Source organism: Phyllostomus discolor, chromosome 8 (assembly GCF_004126475.2).
Source record: "Phyllostomus discolor isolate MPI-MPIP mPhyDis1 chromosome 8, mPhyDis1.pri.v3, whole genome shotgun sequence".
NCBI lineage: Eukaryota > Metazoa > Chordata > Mammalia > Chiroptera > Phyllostomidae > Phyllostomus > Phyllostomus discolor.
Genome location: NC_040910.2, coordinates 11,457,391 through 11,478,521, shown reverse-complemented (window position 1 = coordinate 11,478,521; position 21,131 = coordinate 11,457,391). Strand labels below are relative to the sequence as shown.

The following is a 21,131-nucleotide window of genomic DNA, read 5'->3' as shown; positions in this document are numbered from 1 at the left end:
GCCCTGGCCAGGTGGCTCAGTTAGTTGGAGCGTTAGCCCATACACCAAAATGTTGCAGGTTCAATCCGCGGTCAGGGGCATAATGGAGACAACCAATTGAAGTTTCTTTCTCTTACATCGATGTCTTTCTCTCCCCTCACCCCCTTCCTCTCCCTCTCTAAAATCGATAAACATATCCTCAGGTGAGGATTAAAAAGAGAGACAGACAGACTGAGTTGAGGGCAATATTAAGTTTTCAGAAAAGAGAAAAAAGATTTCTAATTTTATAATATGTATATTATGAAGTACAAGAAATAATATTCACTATAATTGATTTGCCTAACTTTTTGGACTAAAATTTAAAATTGATAGAAAAATTATTTTGGAATAATAGAAAAGGAATAAAGGTATTATACTGAAGAATCAACATTTATAGGAAAATACAGATAAAGAAATGGAGGCAAAAAAGAGGAGAAATCATGTACAAATTTTTATAAATCACATATAAAAATTAAAACCAAACGAATATATTTGGCAAATAGCCAAATTAGCAAGGTACTGCAGAAAGTACCCCTTTGTTGTCAAACAAGTAAAATCTACTCCTACAAGTTAAACCCAACATCTTTAAGTTCCTTAATTAATGGCACAAAGGTGTTGCCATTAAGTTTAAGACAAACTATCATTTTATGTACTGTTAAAAACTGGTTTCAGCCCTGGCTGGTGCGGCTCAGTGGATTGAGCTCCAGCCTTCAAACCAAAGGGTCGCCAGTTCTACTCCCAGTCAGGGCACATGCCTCGGTTGCAGGCCAGGTAGAGAGGCAAGCACACATTGTGGTGTTTCTCTCCCTTTCTAAAAATAAATAAAAATCTTTAACAAACAAGATTTTAGCCCAGACTGGTGTGGCTCAGTTGGTTGGGCATCATCCTACAAACCAAAAGTCACCAGTTCGATTCCAGGTCAGGCACATACCTGGGTTTTGGGCCAGGGACATGTGAGAGGAGGCAACCTACAGAAGTTTGTCTCTCCCATCAATGTTCCTCTCCCTCTTTCTCCCTCCCTTCCCATCTCTCTAAAAATAAATAAAATCTTAAAGAATACATTTTCAATTAAATTATACTTCATATGCAGCCTCATTTCAGACATGTTAAAATGTGAGGAGAAACTGCATTTTAGAACAATGATATTTGGTACTCTGCTGTAGTGAAACTCTATCAAAGTTACATGACCAGTATGCATACTTTAGAAATGAATATAAAACCTAACATACAGCGGGCCAGCAAAAATATTTTTAATAATGTTAAAAAAGGTTTTACTATTTTAGTGCATGTATACTAAGAGTAAAGAAAGCTAACAGAGAGCTGTTACTCACTCCCTCTTCAACACTAAGAGAAGAGCCCTGGTTCGTGTGGCTCAGTGAGTTGAGTGTCATACTGCAAACCCAAAGGTGGCCAGTTCGATTCCCGGTTGGGGTACATGCCTCAGTTGCGGGCCAGGTCCCCAGTTGGAGGTGGGCAAGACACAATTGATCGATGTGATGTTTCTCTCCCTCCCTTCTCTCTCTAAAAAGAATTTTAAAAAAATACTGACTCCTGGCTGATATAGCTCAGTGGACTGAGTGCCAGCCTGCAAACCAAAAGGTTTGCAGGTTTGATTCCCAGTCAGGGCACATGCCTGGGTTGCAGGCCGAGTCCCCAGTAGGGGGCACATGAGAAGCAACCACACATTGATGTTTCTCTCCCTCTTTTTCCCTCCTTTCCCCTCTCTCCAAAAATAAATTAATTAATTAATTGATTGATTGATTTTGGGGGATGCTAAGAGAACATTATCAAATTAATTACCAAAGAGCCATGTTTCCTAATATACAAATCAGACCTGTGAAAGCTTATTTTTTCCCTCTGTCTCATCACAAGTTTAGCTAAATAATCTTCTCTTATTCTGTAAACATCTCACTGTCCAATCTTCTACCCTTGCATAGGCAAGAGCTAAAAGGTAAAAAATATTTCAGAACTTTACAATATACAAATCATGCATTAAATATGACTGTCTTGAAAAACTAAGATACAATGTTAAATAAAAAGATGCTGGTTCATCAGCAAAGAACCAACTGCACACTTTCTGAATATGTTATTATAAGGAATAAAAGTCTACAGCTCAACCAAAATTCTAAAGCAAATTTTTCTTACAATAAATATCTTAAATAAATGTACTTATTAAATTTAAATAAACATATTTGTCCTTCTAGATTCTTCTGCCTTTCCTACCGTGTTTATTTTCAAACTCAAGTAGGATGTGCTATCATTTTCTTGACACTAAATTCAAAATACAGGAGTCAAAGATAAGGCCCATTCTCTCTGGAAAATACATAAGGCAGCTGGGAGTGATAAAAGCCAAGAAGTAAAGCCAGACAAGTAAGAAAGCCTTATCCGCTTACACTTACAAGAAAGTATATGGTATTTATACTTACCTCCATGCTCTGCAAACTTGGGATTAGAGAGTATTTGTTTACAGAATTTCAATCCATTTCTATATTGTTTATGTTCATAACATCTCTGCCAAAGGGAAAAAAATGAGTTTAGCAAGAATTGCAAAAAGTTTAAATTAAATGCTAAATTTTTTATTATTTAATACAACAGAATGATCAAATGTTATTTCCATATTCTCCTAAATCCCACTAAAATGCAAGTAAAAAAATTTAAAAAGTAAAAGCAACACAAAGGGACAGAGTATAGATTAGAAAAAGAAAATCATTAGCTCCAAAAGGTACAAGTTACATAAAGTGAAAACTGAAAAAAGGAAAAGCGTATTATATTTCAAATAACATTTTCTTGTTAACTGAAGGAAAGAAATCTCTCAAGCTATAAAAGAACAAACAAGTGCATGCAAAATAATGGGGGGGAGGGGGGAAAGACCCACACCACAGGCCATCCTGCTGAAATTTCAAAGCCCAAAACGTTTTCTTAAAAAGGTCCAAAGGGGAGAAAAATCATATGAAGGATCTGTAATCATAATGGCATTGAACTTTTATTCCAGAATAATAATATAATATTGCTAAAAGTCAGAAAACAACTATATACAACCTTTAAAATTCAGTGTGAACTTGTTTCAACCTAGAATTCCATACCCAGCCAAATTATCAATCAAGCATATAAGTAAAGTGACATTTTAAGGCTTCCTAGAAAGCTAACATTTTATTCCTATGCACTCTCCCTTAGGAAGTTACTAAAAATAATCAAAACAAATTTAAAAGGTAACATGAAACTTAATAAGGAATCTAATTCAGAAAAAAAGAACTAGAAAACAAGTACTCAAAAATAAAAGGGGAATCTGTAGGCCACCATGGAATAAGTTTGCAGCCAAAGCAAAAATGGAACTGACATACTTCATAATATGAAAAATATTATTTAGAAGCACATGACAGAAATAGAGGCACATCTGGGGGAAAAGCAACAGGTCTACAGAAAACCAGGCAACTGCATAAATGAGAGAGTACTGACTTCAGGAAAAATAAAGGCTTGTATAACACAGAAAAGTAAGGTCTTAGTGTAATATCTGGCTTAACAGTAAACAATACGTACACAATTTTAAAAGTGTAAATACTAAGCACTAATTTACCAAAATACTGTACTGTAACTATAATGGGATAATGGGGAAAAGGAAAAGTGGGCAAACGTGGAAATGATAAAGTTCTAAGTCCTCTTTTTCCATAACCAGAAGTCAACAAATGTTCCAAGAAATAGTGGTATGTTTTTAAACAACAAGAAAGCAAATACCAGAAAAAATGGCTAGGAGGACTGAGGGCACTTGACTCCGTGGTGGAAAGGCATGGGTGGCAGAGGGGGTAATGACTTTTATTTTCATAATAAACCTGTTAGTGCTGTTTGACTTTTAGGTATCACATAGTTTTTCTTTAAATTGTTTTACTTGTTATGGGAAAAAAATCTGTAACTAAAAGATAAAAGAAAATTGATAATTTATGCCAGAATTCACTGACATAAATTTAAACAAATTTACTCACGACTTTTGAAATAATATATTCAAAATCTGAAAAATACACTAAACAAAATAGTAAAAATGTAACTTTTTACATTTAATATCAAGAAATCAATTGCTTAAATCTCAATGCTACAGACCACTATAGAGTTGTTCTATACCAACGACATACTTGCCAACTTTTGTTTGTTGTTTCACATCTCAAACCCAATAGATCCAAAACACAACTGATGTTCCCCCAGAGTCCAGTCTTCACCAAGTCTTTACCATCTTAGTAGATACCCTCCCCTCAACTCATCCAACCAAATGATGATGAAAAGAACCTAATTATCCTTGGTGTTTCTATGCCTTATCCTTCCATCCCATCCCACCTGTCCCAGTTTCTCTGCAATTGCCCCTCCCACAGTCAGCTAAGCACCCAGCAGGCCAAATGACCTGCAGTGTAAGAGGGAGGGGACATCAGAAGGAGCAACTTGGGATCTAGCATTAACCAAATATAACCGAAGAAATAGAAGCCTAGCAACTAAACTTAGCAGAAACCCTAAAAAATAATGTTTTTTTTCTATATGATTATAATAACAACAGTGTAAGGCATTAAAGGAAACTAGGACATAGAGACTAGGTTAAAAAGGGCACTGAATTTGTCACTGTTTTCCAGGAACTACATACATACAAAGAACAGTTTAAGTGTGCTGTACTTAAAACCTTCAATTAACTTTCTGAAAATTTAAAATTCAAGAGTGTTTTTAAAAAGGCAAGTCAAAGACACATGCAGTGAGTATGTCTGACAAATTATCTTGTATCCAGAATATATAAAGAACTCATAAAAGTCAGCAACAATAAGACAGTTAAAACACACCTGAAAGAGATTATCCTAAAGGCTGATAAACACATAAAGGGCAATTAACTTCTGTACCTCAAAATCACAATGCCATACCACTAAGTTAACTTTAATAAAATAGGTTAGGCAATACCTTAATCAAGTTCTGAAACAACTGGAACTTTCTTATGGCTAGTAGAAGAGGAAATTGATTAACCAATTGGTTCAGCTGTTTGCCAGAAGGAATTTTATGGTATAAAAACTATAGCTCAATAATCCAAGTTTTAAAAAGAACCCTGCCCTGGCTGGTGTGGCTCAGGGGATTGAGCGCCAGCCTGTGCACTGAAAGACTGCTGGTTAAACTCCCAGTCAGGGCACACGCCTGGGTCATGGGTGAGGTCCTCAGGTGGGGTTATGTGTGAGGCAACCCACTGATGTATCTGTCACACATCTATGTTTCTCTTTCTCTCTCCCTTCCCCTCTCTCTAAAAATAATAAAATCTTTTTAAAAATCAAAAAACAAAATTCCACTATCTTGGAATGAGATGATAATACTATAGCACTTAGCTTTTTATTTCATCACAGTTCAGAACAGTAATTAAGCTTCAGTTCCTAATGATTATGTTCCCAATTAATGAAATTTGGCAGTCTTCCATATTGAAGTTATACTCAATGCCATTAACCCAATTATCTCTTTTGACTGTAACCTGTAAAAATAATTCAGAACAGCATACCTCTCCAAACAACTGCTAAGAATTCTTTCTCTCCCATCAAGAATTAAGTGTGTGTTTAAGGAAATTAAGTGTCCCAATTTCTTTTGGTTCTAAGAGCATTACTACAATAGGTCACTCATTACAAATCATAGTAGTCTCCCAATTTAGTGGAAAAAATAACAACAAATATGCAACTTACTTTATCCTATAAAATGTCCTCAAAACTTCTGCTCTAGCCCAAGGATAAACCCCTCTAGCAAACAGGGTTGTTACCAAGACAAACAGGAAGTAAGAGCACCTAAGAGCACCCCATTCATTCAGCAATTTCCCCCCAAACGTGCAGGGCCAGATCTACCAGATCTATGTATAATTCAGCTCTAAAACAGGTTTCTTTTTGTTTTCTGCAGAAAAACAATAAAGTTTAGTAGGAACACATTAAACTTCTTCATTAAGAAAAGACTTAAATGTAAGACCAGAACTCGAAAACTCCTAGAAGAAAACTCCTAGGAGTGAACTCTTTGACAGCAGTTTCAGTAATATCTTTTTTGGACATGTCTCCTTGGGCAAAGGTAATAAAAAATAAGCAACTGGGGCTACATAAAACCAAAAAACAAACAAACAAACAAAAAAAACCCTTTGCACAACTAGATCTATGTATAATTTGACTTTAATACAGGTTTTTGTCTAAATAAAATGGCATCTTATAAAAGCAATGTTCTTTAAAAAATTTACTGATTTGAGAAAGACAGAGACAGGTGGGGGTGGGGGCGGGACACTGGTTTATTGTTCCATTATTTATGCATTCAATGGTTTCTTCTTTATATGTGCCCTGACCAGAGAGACTGAACCTGCACTCTTGGCATACCTTGCCTGGGCCAAAAGTAGTCTTAAATCATGACAGATATAATCATAAGGAGTTCTTTTATGAACCATTCAAAAAGTATAGATGTACAAAATTTAAAAATAGGTTTATATGCTTTTTTAAAAAATCCTGTATAACTACTATCACTAAGCTCATTCTATAGAACTATAGAGGAAGAAGGGTATCATGACAAGATTCTTAATTCTTAAGCCAAACACATTGACTTAAAGTAAGTTTTTTTTTAAGATTTTACTTATTTATTTTTAGAGAGGGGAGGGAGAAAGAGAGACAGAGAAAGAAACACTAATGTGCGGTTGCTGGGGGCCCGTGGCCTGCAACCCAGACATGTGCCCTGACTGGGAATCGAACCTGCGATGCTTTGGTTCGCAGCCTGAGCTCAATCCACTGAGCTATGCCAGCCAGGGAGACTTAAAGTAAGTTTTTAGGTCACTACCTTGTATTTATGGAGAGCGAGATGCAAAATATGACACACAGTAGAATTTGGGCAAAGGTTCCATATTCAATTCATTTCAAACAGGTTTTATAAAGCACATGGTGAACAGACAATTTCTCCACAGTAGAATCATCCAATTAAATAAAAATATAATTCACGATCTCATCTCTTAAACCTGTATTGGGAGAAGTTCTCAACATTTCAGAATTGTGAACAAGGGTTTCCCTTGGTATAGAAAGAATGCTATAGTACTCTATTTGTCCCCTTGCCTGTAACATGGGCATATGTTAACTCCAGATTAAACATCAAAAATACTAGAACACAGTAGACTATTATCTTTTACTAGCGATTAAATTTTCACACTGTACTATAGGAACAGTAAAGTAAAACAGGGTATAATTAAAACAGAATAAACTGTTTTAAGAGATTTAAAAAAACTCCACATGCTAAATACTAGCACCATACACTCTGAGATCCCTGCATCCAAATCTATAGGAACAAATGACACAAAAGCATGCTTCTGCCGAGCATGAGACTAGTAAGTATAAAATACACATTTTCAACTGTTGGGTGAGAGCCAACACCGACTGCAATCTCAGAAGGGAAACAAGGTAAATCCCAAGAAAATCCTGGAGGCATTTTCCAGGCTACAGAATGGGGAGGGAGAACCCATACAGGCATGGCAGTCTCGCTGATCTAAGCAGGTATCTGAGTAAGAAACTACTCCAACAGCTGGAATTTGTGGGGCAGGTACCAGAGAACTGCACACAGGTGAAGCTTCAGAAATCTGCACAGGAATCTTTGGTAAAACATTAAGCTGAGCAGGTACACTTCAAGATTCTACTGAAGGTGGGCAAAGATCAACTACCCAGTAGAATGAACTGAGCAACTATTAGTGCTCACACTCGGCTGGGAGACAGCTGAGTTCCTAACATTCAGGAACTTCATTAAATGCTCCTGGATTCAGCAGAGACCACAAATGCGGTACCTTAGGAATAAGGCTCATGTGGACCTACTTGTTCTGAAAAGAACAAGCTGATACACAAGCAAATTAACTGCCAAAACAAAACTCTATCAGACAACAGGAGCCAGACATACTACAATATCCAATATTACGGAAAAACAACTAAACATGGGGAGAACCAAAATTTTGACTCATGACCTATACCCCCCCCATATATATATATATATATATATATATATATATATATAAAAACAGAAACAGACTCAGAAATAATTATGTTAGCAGCAAAGACTTAAAAATATTATGTAATATTAAAGGAATGAAAGGAAAGCAAGGACACAAAAGGATAGGAAATCTCAATAAAGAAATAAAAACTATTAAAAATGAAAATTGTAAATAGAAAAATATAATACCAGCCCTGGTTGGTGTGGCTCAGTGGACTGAGCACTGGCCTGCAAACCAAAAAGCTGCCAGTATGATTCCCTGTTAGGGCACATGCCTGGGTTGAGGGCCAGGTCTCCAGTAGGGGAGGGCATGAGAGGCAACCACACATGGATGTTTCTCTCCCTCTTTTTCTCCCTCCCTTCCCCTCTCTCTAAAAATAAAATAAAATCTAAAAAATGAAAAATATAACACCAACATGAAAAGTTAAAAATATTAGAAACTTAAAATATTAGGCACTACAGTGAATTTGAAATCAGGGCAGTGAAAATAAAACCACTGCAGAGAACTTAATGTAGCTGTAGTGAACTTGAAAATATAAAATAGAAATAATCCAGAACAGAAGGTGAAAGAATAAAATGACATATATATGGAGAGAGAGAGAAGAGACACAGAAATTAAATGAGCTGTGGAACAATATCAAGTGGAATAATGGTATTAGGAGGGGATGGAAAGACCAAAGTGGGAAAAATATAAAAATTGAAAATGTGATGAAAACTCTAAACCCACAGATCCAAGAATCTCAACAAATCCCAGTAGAATAACAGAAGAAGAACAGAGAGAGAGAAAAGATGGCTGAAAAGTAATAGCAAAAGAGAAAACTGGAAAAGTAGTCCAAAAAAATCATCCATTATAAAAAGGTCTCCACCCTGGTTGGTGTGGCTCAGTGAACTGAGTGCCAGCCTGAGAACCAAAAGGTCGCTGGTTCAGGGCACATGCCTGGGTCGCAGGCCAGGTCCCCAGTTGGGACCACGCAAGAGGCAATTATAATCTCAGTTTCCACCTTAAGAAATTAAGAGCCCTGGCCAGGTAGCTTGTTGGTTAGAGCATCATCACAATATGCTGAAGTTGCAGGTTCGATCCCAGTCACAGCACATACAAAAATTAAACAATGAACATATAAACATATGGAACAAATCAATATCTCTCTCTCCCACCACCCCCTCTCTAAAATCAATAAATTTTTAAAAAAAAGAAATTAGAAAAGAGCAAATTAAAGCAAGTAAAAGAAAATGAAAAAGGTGAAAGCAGAATCAATTAAATAGAAAAACAGAAATCAGTGGAACTAAAAGCTGGCTCTTTGAGAAGGTCAATAAAATTGATAAACCTCTAGCCAGACCTGGGCATAATCACAAAAGTGCACAGAACAATGAAAAAAATAGAAAGTCCCAAATTTCTAGGCAAAGGATGAAAAGAGGAGACCCAGGAAAACAGAAGTGATTAGAAGCATCACAGAGGAGGAGGAACTGCAGAAAGCAACCCCACAAAGTTGTTTATGAGCTCCAACCCCTAAACTGAATATTCATGGATCCAATCCTATTCACGATTGCAAAGACTCTGAGAACTGAACAGATACATTGTCAGGGCCCCAGACCAGCTACTTACTTACTTACTTACTGGGTGGCACATAAGCAGGACAGATCCAAACAGGGCTGCAAAGACTAGGAAAACTGAAATGATAACAGAACCAGTCCCCAGAGCTGGAGGTTGCAGCTTGAACCTAAACAAATTTGCTAAAACAAAATGAACATTCTTCCTGTACATGACTTATACAAGCCCCCAAAGTCTGATAAACTAACATTAAAAATGTCCAGGATGAAATCCAAAATGATATGGCATGTAAAGAAACAGAAAAATCTCAACTTGCATGGGAAAAGACAACAGCCATCAACATAGAGATGAGAGATATTTAAGACTTTAGCTATTACAAAAATGCTGGAGGAAGCAATGAACACTTTGAAACACTTTTCTTTTTGAGGGGGGAAGGGGCCTCATTATATGAGCTCAATACCAAAATGGAGGTTAACAGGAACCAGTGTGCTAAAAAAATGGATCAACACAATTAATCCCCTCTGAAGAACAGAGAGAGAAAAGATTTTTTAAAAAAATGAACAGCCTTAAGCACCTGTGCAGAGTTAAGAAACAGAACTTTTGTCATAAAAACAATTGGCTGCTTATATTTATAGAACAGTTGAACAAGTTGTGAAAAGTTAAAAAAAAAAAAAAAAGCCTACGGTGATCTACAGAAGAAAGGAAATTCATTATCTTTGCTCAAATCCTTATTACAAGAAAACAACAACAAAAAACCCAAAATACTAAAAAATCCAGTCTCCTAGAAGTAGAACTGTGACAAGGCAAACTAGGCTATTTACATTGGTATTATATAATGACACCAAAAATTTAAATAAAATACATAGTTTAGATTTGGCATTAAGATTACAGGTTTTCATCAGTATTAAACATACCTTTCCATCATCTCCCTTCAGCTAATGCAAAAATAATTTCACTCTTTGAAACTGATTAAAGGAATGCAACCTCAAATCAAGGTAAATGATAAAAGCCAAATTTGGCTTTAAAAGTCAGTCATGGCCACCCAGCCCAGCCTGACTGATTACAGAGAAATCAGAAACTGAACTGAACTACACCATCAAGGGGGACAGGGGGACTTTCTGAGATGATGAGAATGTTCCACATCTTGAAAGGGGCTTAGGTTGCACTGCTGTACGCACGTGTCTACACTAATAGAACAGTACACATAAGACTTGTGCATTTCACTGTCGGTAAATCATATCCACAATCTTTAAATGTTTTTTTAAAAACACAGAATCTCTGAAAAACTACCTTCATTCTCTTTTTCCTAAAAATCTTTGAGTTAGAGCATCCGCTTGCGGATAATGTTGCCCCTTTCATATTTTCATATCATACAACTTCTGGCAAACTACTACAACCATGAAAACAAACCTTAAGAATGATTTTTCTCCTAGCTTTATACTGCTTTTAAAATAAGCTTTTACAATAAAAGACAAAATAAGATCCAATGAGATAAGGCTTAAGAATCAAGGCTATTTTATAGAATTTCTTCCTAGTCAAAAGAGACTTTAAACCCTGTCTGGTGCGAGATGTCACAGAGGCCATGCGTGGCTCCAGCTCATTCTTTACAAAAATGTTTTTAGATTTACTGAGCCAAACTCTATTTCCCTAATACTTCTGTTTACTGATTCTAGTCTGTCAGAGTTCAGTATTTCTCTTAATTGAATCTAAACATAACTGTTCTTTTGGCTGTTCCTTACATTAAAGTTTTAAGTGCTTTGCCACTCAGGGCCACCTTATGAGGTTGAACCAATATGGTTCCCATGCTTCTTTATTTTTTAAAACTAGTAAAGTTCAAAACACAAATTGGATCATTTAAATGGAGTTGCTGAATTATTTTTCTAAATAAACCAATTTTTTAAAGATTTGTCATTAGTATTTCAAAAAACAAAAGGCATTACAATATTTTAAAAGTAACATGTAGCCCTGGCTGGCGTAGCTCAGTGGATTGAGCGCGGGCTGGGAACCAAAGTGTCCCAGGTTCGATTCCCAGCCAGGGTACATTCCTGGGTTGCAGGCCAGAACCCCCAGCAACCGCACATTGAATCAATCAATCAATCAATCAATCTCTCTCTCTCTCCCCCCCTCCCTCCCTTCCCTCCCTAAAAATAAATAAATACAATCTTAAAAAAATAAAAAATAAAAGTAACATGTACACAGTCTCAGAATTAAAATAGACAGGAGCCCTGACCGGCATGGGTCAGCTGGGCGGGCGTCATCCTGCAAAGCGAAAGGTTGCCAGTCTGGTCCCTAGTCAGGGCACATGCCTGGATTGTGGGCTTGGTCCCAGTCAGGGTGCAGTAAGAGAGGTCACCGATCGATGTTTCTCTCATCAATGTTTCTCTCCCTCTCTTATCCTCTCTCTAAAATAAATAAATATTTTTAAAGAACAGACAAGAAAGACTTGTGGTAATTTCACACCAATGTTTGTGTATCAGCATTAGGGAGTCACTGGTCTATGCATCTCTCCAAGATTTGGGCGGAGAAATGGGAAGTACATACATAATCTGTAAAATGTGCCAGATTTTATCTTTTCTTCCTTTCTTTTCTTTTTTGCTTTCTTTCTTTTTTCTTTCTTCAGCATTAAACTATGTGACTTACGAGAAGCTGAAGGAAAACTTAGGTTACCTGCTTAATGAGTGGAATTCTGCTGAAGGAATGCTGTAAGGTACGAACTCTGATGCTAGGGATAGAACGAAACTCAATGAAACTCAAGGTATAAAACGTGCTGGGTCCAGCACAAATAACACCCCTTTATTGCAAAACCTTTATTTACAAAATCATAAGCATGTAATTCTGTAACAACAATATCACACTTAAGCACACCATATAACATTTTAGGTGAAATGTTCAAATTAAGACTATAAATTATTATACCCATATTATTACCCTACCAACCACACTCTAGCAGGCTTCGGCTGGACCCTTGTAAGCGAGAGGCAGCTATATAATAGAACCTCATCAGTATTTCAACAATATATGCTCACAGAAGACTTTGAAGAGTACAATGAAGTGGCTATGGAAACACAAAAACAGATGTATAACCAAATATTCAATTATATAAAACCTCAAATGTAAATTACTTTAAAGCAAACTGTAATCTTTCAAGCACAGCACATAAAAACAAAAATGAATTCCTTACAGGATAATGGCTGCCTCCTGATTTCCAAACACTCCACAAACCCTCATAAAAACCATGCAGGCCAGGAAATACAACAAATAAAATCACCCATAAGGAGATGAGGACAAGGATTACAAGAAGTGAGACAACTAAAAACTCTAATTTACATGTGGTGCATAAGCATCCAAGACCAGAAGCTCCAAAGGACCTGTCCAAAAGAACAGCATAGCAGGGTCCCAGTGGTGACTCAATACATGGAATATTAACTAGGACTCAGCCTCACAAGGAGAGGGCCACTGGTCGAGAGCAAGTACTGAGAGACATGAAGGATGAGCTCAATGGCTGCTAAGGGAGTCAAAAAGAAGAGGCTTAGAAACTCTGTAAGACCAAAAGTGACTGTATTAGCAAGGCACAGCTTTGAAGGAAGAGGTACCTTAGGAGGAAGAAGTGTCACTGGAAGGCTTGTGGAGAAGGAGGCCAATAAAGATAAAGACCCTACTAAAATAAGAGAGACCTGAGGAAAGGGGCAGCGGGTGCTCATATTTATTTAAAAAACTGCATTTTGTAGTGGCAAAAAAAGAGGGTGCTCCTGAACCAAGAGATTAAGGAAACCACCCAAACCTCACTCCAAAAATTGAATTATCTACATTGTTGGTCCAGTAAAATCCACCACAAGTAACCTGAATAGAAAAAAGAACCCATAATCCATATTAAGTTACTTACATGGAATTTAAAAAGTGAAAAAAAAAAAAAAGGCAGATTATAAACACACCATAAATCCTAGTGATAATCCAATATTCAAAATTTATAAGAGTGGACAATTGGAAGATGTAAAACAGGAACAGACTGAACTTAAGAAACAAACCAAAAAAGCCCCACAAAATCATCTTGAAAATAATGACTATATTACAAGATACACAATCTCGAGAGATAGAAAAATAGGAATGCTTCTCAAATAAATGAAAAATGAAGAGGAATTAAGGAAAAATAGATATAAAAGAAAGGGAAAGAACACCCAATAGGCAAAGAGCACCAAAGAAGAAAAACAATACTCAAAACTTAATTCTTGAATTAAAAGAAAACATCGGTCTGGAGGGTATGACGCTCAGTGAAATAAGTCAGTCAAGAGAAAGACAAATACCAGATGATTTCACGTGTATGTGGAATCTAATGAATAATATAAAGAAACACACAAAACAGAAACAGACTCACAGACACAGAGAACAGACTGATGGTCGCCAGAGAGCAGAGGTGTTGGGGGAACTGGGTGAAAAAGGTGAAAGGCTTGAGAAGTACAGACCGGTAGTTAGGAAACAGTTATGGGGATGTAAAGTACAACATAGGGTACTTTTTAATATTACAAAAAATATTGTAATAACTATATATGGTGCCAGGTGGGTACTGGAAATATCAGGGAACACTCTGTAAAGTATGATTGTCTAACCACTATGCCGTACACCTGAAACTAATACAAAAATAATACTGAATACAAACTGTAATTGAAAAATAAAAATAGAATTTTAAAAAGATAAAAGAAAACATCAATCTACATTCTGTAACATTACAGAAAAAATTTAGAGTAATCAACAGAGGTGTATCTTGTAAAACAATTCAATTCACAGATTAAGGAGATTAAAGGAAAATCCTTTCAATCTCCAAAAGGAAAAACCAAGTCATCTACAAAGAAAAGCTAATCAGGTAGGCGTCAGCAACACGTAACAACAGCAAGGCAGTATTTTCAAGAAACTTAAAAAGATATGAATCAAGGATTTTATATCCAGCCAAGTTGTCCTTCAAATATCAATGCTGTAAGAAATCTGTTAGAACATGTAAAAACTCATGAGATTTTCACAAGCATTGCTGAGGAAGCTCTGTTTTAACGACAGCTTTATCCAACCATGGGTTGATGGGGGAAACCTCAGCAGTCTGTTGGTGAGTATTAACTATATTTAATTACAGAACTAAATCTAAAACAAAGGTATTGGTGAGGTTGGAAGGATGGTATATAAAATAGCATGCTCCCACAAAAAAAGTTATTTTTATAACTTATAAGTCAGGAGAGAGAGAAAGAAAAAAAAAGTAAAGTAGAATAAGCTCATTAATTGCCTCACACATAAGAAGACAGACCCAAAGGATTTAAATTTAGCCCTGGCTGGTGTGGCTCCGTGGACTGAATGCCAGCCTGCAGACCAAAGGGTCACTGGTTCGATTCCCAGTCAAGGGCACGTGCCTGGGTTGCAGGCCAGGTTCCCAGCGGGGGATGCACAAGAGGCAACCACACACTGATGTTTCTCTCCCTCACTTTCTCCCTCCCTTCCCCTCTCCAAAAATAAAATCTTGGCCCTGGCTGGTGTAGCTCAGTGGATTGAGCACAGGCTGTGAACCAGGGTGTCACCAGTTGGATTCCCAGTCAGGTCCACATGCCTGGGCTGCAGGTCAGGTCCCCAGTAGGGGGCATGTGAAAGGCAACCATACATTGATGTTTCTGCTCCTCTCTTTCTCCTTCCCCTCCCCTCTCTAAAAATAAATAAATAAAATTTTTAAAAAAGCAAACTTTATAAAAAAAAATAGTCTTAAAAATATTAATAAATAAACTTAAAGCTAACATATGGAGTTGTAGAAGCATATTTTTTTTTTAAAAAGGACTAAGATACATTTTAAAGGTATAATGTAAAGGTAACTGACTAGAACAGAAACATAAAGCTTCAAAAATACAAAATACATAAAAATATCAAAAAGAATATGACACAATGACAGTAACAAAAAAAGATGGTCCCAATTCCACAAAAGGCAAAGTTCTTTAGACTACACTCAGGAGAGAACAAGTACCAATACACACGCTTCACTATTCGCCAGGCACCTTCATACAACATCTCACTAATTGACCAGTGAAGTGGGTTAGGCAAGTATTGTTTTCTTTTTACTTGGATTTACAGTCTTAAAAAGGGTAAGAAATAAAGGAAAGCAGAGGCAGGATTCAAACCCAGAATCTTTCCATGCCAGGAGACCCAGGTGAACATCAAAATTGTTTCAAAACACAAATTTAAAAAATGTGATACTTTATTTCCTTGTTTTTGAAATATTAGCCTCCACACAAAAATCTTTAGAATTAGCCTGAAACTTTGATATGCTAAGTACAAAGTTTCTTCTAACAAAACACTGAAAGAAGTTTAAGTCTCCTTAGTGGCGGTGGCAAATTGAGATGGAAAAGAATGGCACTGTATCTCGGGTGCTAGATGAAAAAGTTCTGGCCCAGCAGCCAGTCACACTACAAAGTGAAGGAGGCGCTACCCCAAACTCAGGCTGTGTGATCTCTGTCACTGAGTTAGATAATGTACAGTCAGTCTGCTATAATGCTTGTTCTGAAAATACACATTTGCCCCAACACAACTGATTAGGGAACATTTTGAGCATACTGAATTTTTTTTAAAGATTTTATTTATTTATTTTTAGAGAGGGAAGGGAGGAAGGGAGGGAGGGACAGAGGGAGAGGGAGAGAGAGAGAGAGAGAGAGGGAGAGGGAGAGAGGGAGAGGGAGAGAGAGGGAGGGAGAGGGAGAGAAACATCAATGTGCGGTTGCTGGGGGTCATGGCCTACAACCCAGGCATGTACCGTGACTGGGAATCAAACCTGCGACACTTTGGTTGGCAGCCCAAGCTCAATCCACTGAGCTACGCCATCCAGGGCTAGCATACTGAATTTTTAATTTCAGCTTTGCTTCTGTGGGATTTTGTCTACCAGAAATACTAGGTGAACACAGAAAACTGCACCCAGTGAAAATGAGCTGAATAGGCCTAGAGAGCTGTCAAATATCTACTGTTCAGTGTATAGTATAAGCCACACCCATCCATGTTGGATGTCAGTTTCCCTCAGATAACTTTCCTTACTTCACTTCATACAATAACTCACATACTACAATCCCTCTGACACCTTCCACCAGCAAACTTCAGGTCTTTCCCAAGGTAAAGTGCAGTATTTACATTGTCTTTGTTAACCATTTGGCGTAAAACTGTGCTATCATTTTTGTTAGTTATCTTTGTTTTTAACGTCACTAATGAAATTTTTTAGTGTGTGCACAATCCCATTTTCCCATAAGTCTGGGGGTTTTTATTGCTTGATTTTGTATAGCACAGTAACTTTTAGGAACCTATATGTCTTGATATGGCACAACTGACTGTATATAAAGTAATTAGAAATACACATTCAACAATGTAATCAAAATATAAGTACTGGCACCCTGGCTGGTGTGACTCAGTGGATTGAGTGTCAGCCTGTGAACCAAAGGGTTGCTGGTTCAATTCCCAGTCAGGGCACATGCCTGGGTTGCAGGCCAGGTCCCCAGTGGGGGGTGTATAAGAAGCAACCACACAATAATGTTTCTCTCCCTCTCTTTCTTCCTTCCTTCCCCTCTCACTGAAAATAAACAAAATCTTTAATATATATATATGTATTAGCTATATTTTTATAATTTCCTCAAAAAATGATGCAAAGTTTATATCAGCTAATGTGTAAAAAAGGTCTGGCATCAAGTCTGGCTCAAAACAGATGTTCAATAAATGCCAGTTTGCTTCACTTCCCCTTCCTAAAGATTTGGTCTCAGTTCCCAAGCACTGATAATCAAAGGTGATCTTGTAATCTCCAAGCCAAATCTCTGAAAAATAAAAAAAGTACCATATTAATGGAAGCCTTTATTGTAAAGAGAAAACTTCTTAAATTGGAACAACCACACGTGGAAGCAGAAAACAGACCCCTAAGGTTTTTTTCTCTAGATCTCTATTTTTAAAAGCAAACTTTCATTTCTCCTTTTATGTACAACCAGATAAAACAACTCTTACAGGTGACACACAGAAATGTTTAAATAATCTCCACAAAAAAAAAATCAAATGGAATCTTTAAGATTACAAATATTACTAGCTTCAAAATAAGATTAAAAGCAGATGACATGACTCTAGAGCACCTTAAAGATTACACACACACACACACACACACACACACAAATATTACTACAACTGGTAAATGAATTCAGTCAAGTAGCTGGACACAAATATCCAGAAATCAGTAGGATTTTTATATGCCAATAATGAACTATCAGAAAGAAAAACAATCCCATTTACAATTACATTAAAGAAACACCTAGCAATAAATTTAACCAAGCATGTGAAAGAGCTGTACTCAAAACTGTAAGATGCCAAAAAAAGAAACTAAAGATACAAATAAGTGGAAGCATATACTGTGTTCATGGATAGTAAGAATTAACATCATTAAAATGTCCATACTACCCAAAGCAACCTATAGATTCAATGCAATTCCTATCAAGATAACCATGCCATATTTCACAGAACTAGAATTTTCCAAAAATTTATACAGAACTACAAAAGAACCTGAATAGCCACAGCAATCTTGAGAAAAAAGAACAAAGCTGGAGGAGTCATGCTGCTTGATATCAAAATATACTACAAGGCCATAGTAATCAAAACAGCCTAGTCTGGCATAAAAACAGACATACATTATGTTAAGTGAAATAAGCCAGACAGAGAAAGACAAATACCATATGATTTCACTCATATGTGGATTCTAATGAACTAACTGAACTAACAAGAAAAATGGGAACAGACTCATTGATGAAGAGGAGGATGACAGCTAACAGGGTGGGGGGAGGGGGAGCAAGGAGGTAAAAGGGTGGAGGGATTTAGGAAAAAGGACTCATGGACATGGACAACAGTGTGGTGATTGCTGGGAGAAGGGGGTATAAGGGGACTAAATGGTAATGGAAAAAAATCCAATGCAGATTTTTTAAAAATTAGACATCTAGATCAATGGAACAGACTAGAAAGCCATACCTGTACAGTCAATTAATATTTGACAAAGGAGACAAGGTCATACAATGGTGTAAGATAGCCTACTCAATAAATGGTGTTGGGAATAATGGACAGGTACATGCAAAAAAAAAAAAAAAGAAAAGAAAAGAAATGAGACCACCTTTACACCATACACAAGAATAAACTGAAACTGGAGTTTATTAACTTAAATGTTAGACTCAAAACCATAAAAATCCTAGAAAAAAAACATAGGCAATAAATCTTGGACATTGCTCATAGCAATATTTTTTTTCTGATACATCCCTGTAAGCAAGAGAAACAAAAGAAAAAATAAACAAATGGAACTACAGCAGACTAAAAAGTTTCTGAGTGGGGCGGGGGGCTGTGGTGGGGTGAAAATGGAGACAACTGTACTTGAACAACAATTTTTTTAAAAAGCTAAAAAGTTTTTGCACAGCAAAGAAACTACCAACCAAATGAAAAGACAACCCACTGAATGGGAGAACATACGTATTTGCTGGTAAATCTGGTAAAGAGTTAATACCCAAAATTTATAAAGAACTTATAAAACTCACCACCAGAAACAAAAATCCAATTAAAAAATGGGCAAAGAACTTAGATACCTCTCCAAAGAAGACCTATGGAAAAGATGCTCAATGTCACTGATCATCAGAAAAATGCAAATTAAAACCACAATGAGATAGCACGTCACAACTGTCAGAATGGGTATCATCAGTAAGTCAACAAACAAGCGCTGGCGAGGATGTGGAGAAAAGGGAACCCTGTGCACTGCTGGTGGGAATCAGATGGGTGCAGCCACTGTGGACTGGTACAGCCACTCCCTTGTGACCCGGTGATCCCATTTCTGGGAATATACTAAAAAAACCTCAAAACACTAATTTGAAAGAATATATGCACCTCCATGTTCACGGAGGTGTTATTTACAATAGCCAAGATTTGGAAGCAGACCAAGTACCCATCGGTGCCTGGATAAAAAAACTGTGGTACATTTACCTGACTTGACCATAAAAAAGAAGGAAATCTTACCTTTTACAACAGCCAAGGACAGACCTGAAGTCCATCCTTAGCATGGATGGACCATGCTAAGTGAAACACGTCAGAGAAAGACAAATACCATATTATCTCAATTGTATGCAGAATCTAATGAACAAAATAAACTAACAAAACAGAAACAGAGAGATAAAGAGAACAGATTGACAGCTCTCAGAGGGGAAAAAGGTTGGGGGACTTAGTGAAAAAGGTGAAAGGATTAAGAAAAAAACTCATAGACAACAGTATGGTGATTACCAGAGGGAAAGGTTGGGGGCTGCAGGAGGTAGAAAAGGATAAAGGGGGATAAATGACTTGGGGCAGTGAACACAAAATATAATATACAGTTGATATATTTTAGAATTATGCACCTGAAACCTATATAATTTTATAATCAATGTTACCCCAATACATTCAATTAAAAAAATAAGATCACAATTTTACCAGTAGGTTTCAGTAGAAATTTCACGTTATACCAACTGACAGTGTGTTCCTATTTTACTAAGCAAAGAAAATCTCAGTGAAATAGAGCATATCAGGTACTAAAAACATTAACCTGTCATTCTTTTCTACAGTGCAATTTTTATTTTACTTTTAAATAGCCCAAAAGATTGCTTTTATTAATTACAATTTTAAGAAATTATTTTAATTCCCAATTAACCACTGAACAATATAATTCACAGCTTACCTAAGAGGAAAAAAAAAACATACAGAACAAGTTAAACTAGTTTTTTTAAAGTTACAGCTTCAATTCAGGTTTATGCAGCATGCATCACCACAAACAGCGCAGACATACCAGGGAAGTTCCCAAGAGTCGAAAACACAATCACAGCATAAAATTCCCTCCCCTTCACACCCTGATTTTTATACTAAGAACCATTACTCTTTTAAACCGCTTTACTTGCTCTTCTCGCCATTAGCACTGGCAAATGACATTCTCCTCAAAACAATTTTCACTAAGAATATGGAGTTTTCCTTCAATGTGGCTGCTGCCTGTAAGTAGAGAGCACAGTTTTATTTAGGTGTGAATGCTGATGGCTGGCTAGGCTGATTACTTCAATGGCTTGCTCTGACACCCCAGCTTCCAGCACACCTTTCCAAATTCTAAGAATTCAACTTGATTTTTTGCATTTTCTCAAAGTGACTCACAAAGGACCTCTAAACTAGAGAAATTCCCCCTTCTAACATCTTGTAGTCAGAGCAGCACACACAGAGGCCCTCACTCTGACTGTCAGACCCAGTTGTAGAGCTTCATGAAACCACAGATGACCGAGCCTTGCAAAAAAAGCTGTGGTATCTGATTCAGCAAGCTCCTCACAACAAACATCCTCACTGAATCCCGATGCCATTTTTCTTCCGATGCTGAAACAATTTTTTAAAAATCAAATTTCCTCTTATTATGCTTTTGTGGTAGGGGAGAGGCCATGTAAACAAACTAATACTATGATTCATTCACAAATGAAACTTCCAAGTTCTTACCAGGCAATACAGGTTCGGCCTGATACCCTACAATTACCTCACAGAGTGCTGTGCTCTACAAAGCCAA

General features: G+C 36.9%; 1 protein-coding gene across 3 annotated transcripts in view; it reads right to left on the bottom strand.

The window, feature by feature from the left end:
* The window catches only part of NAA15 (N-alpha-acetyltransferase 15, NatA auxiliary subunit), a 66,811-nt gene that overhangs the window by 40,260 nt on the left and 5,420 nt on the right, over positions 1 to 21,131 (bottom strand). For all 3 annotated transcript variants that reach the window (XM_028519165.2, XM_028519166.2, XM_036031827.1), the window contains exon 2: positions 2,445 to 2,529. In XM_028519165.2, coding sequence (XP_028374966.1) covers positions 2,445 to 2,529 — 85 coding nt within the window. The remainder of the gene's footprint in view (positions 1 to 2,444; positions 2,530 to 21,131) is intronic.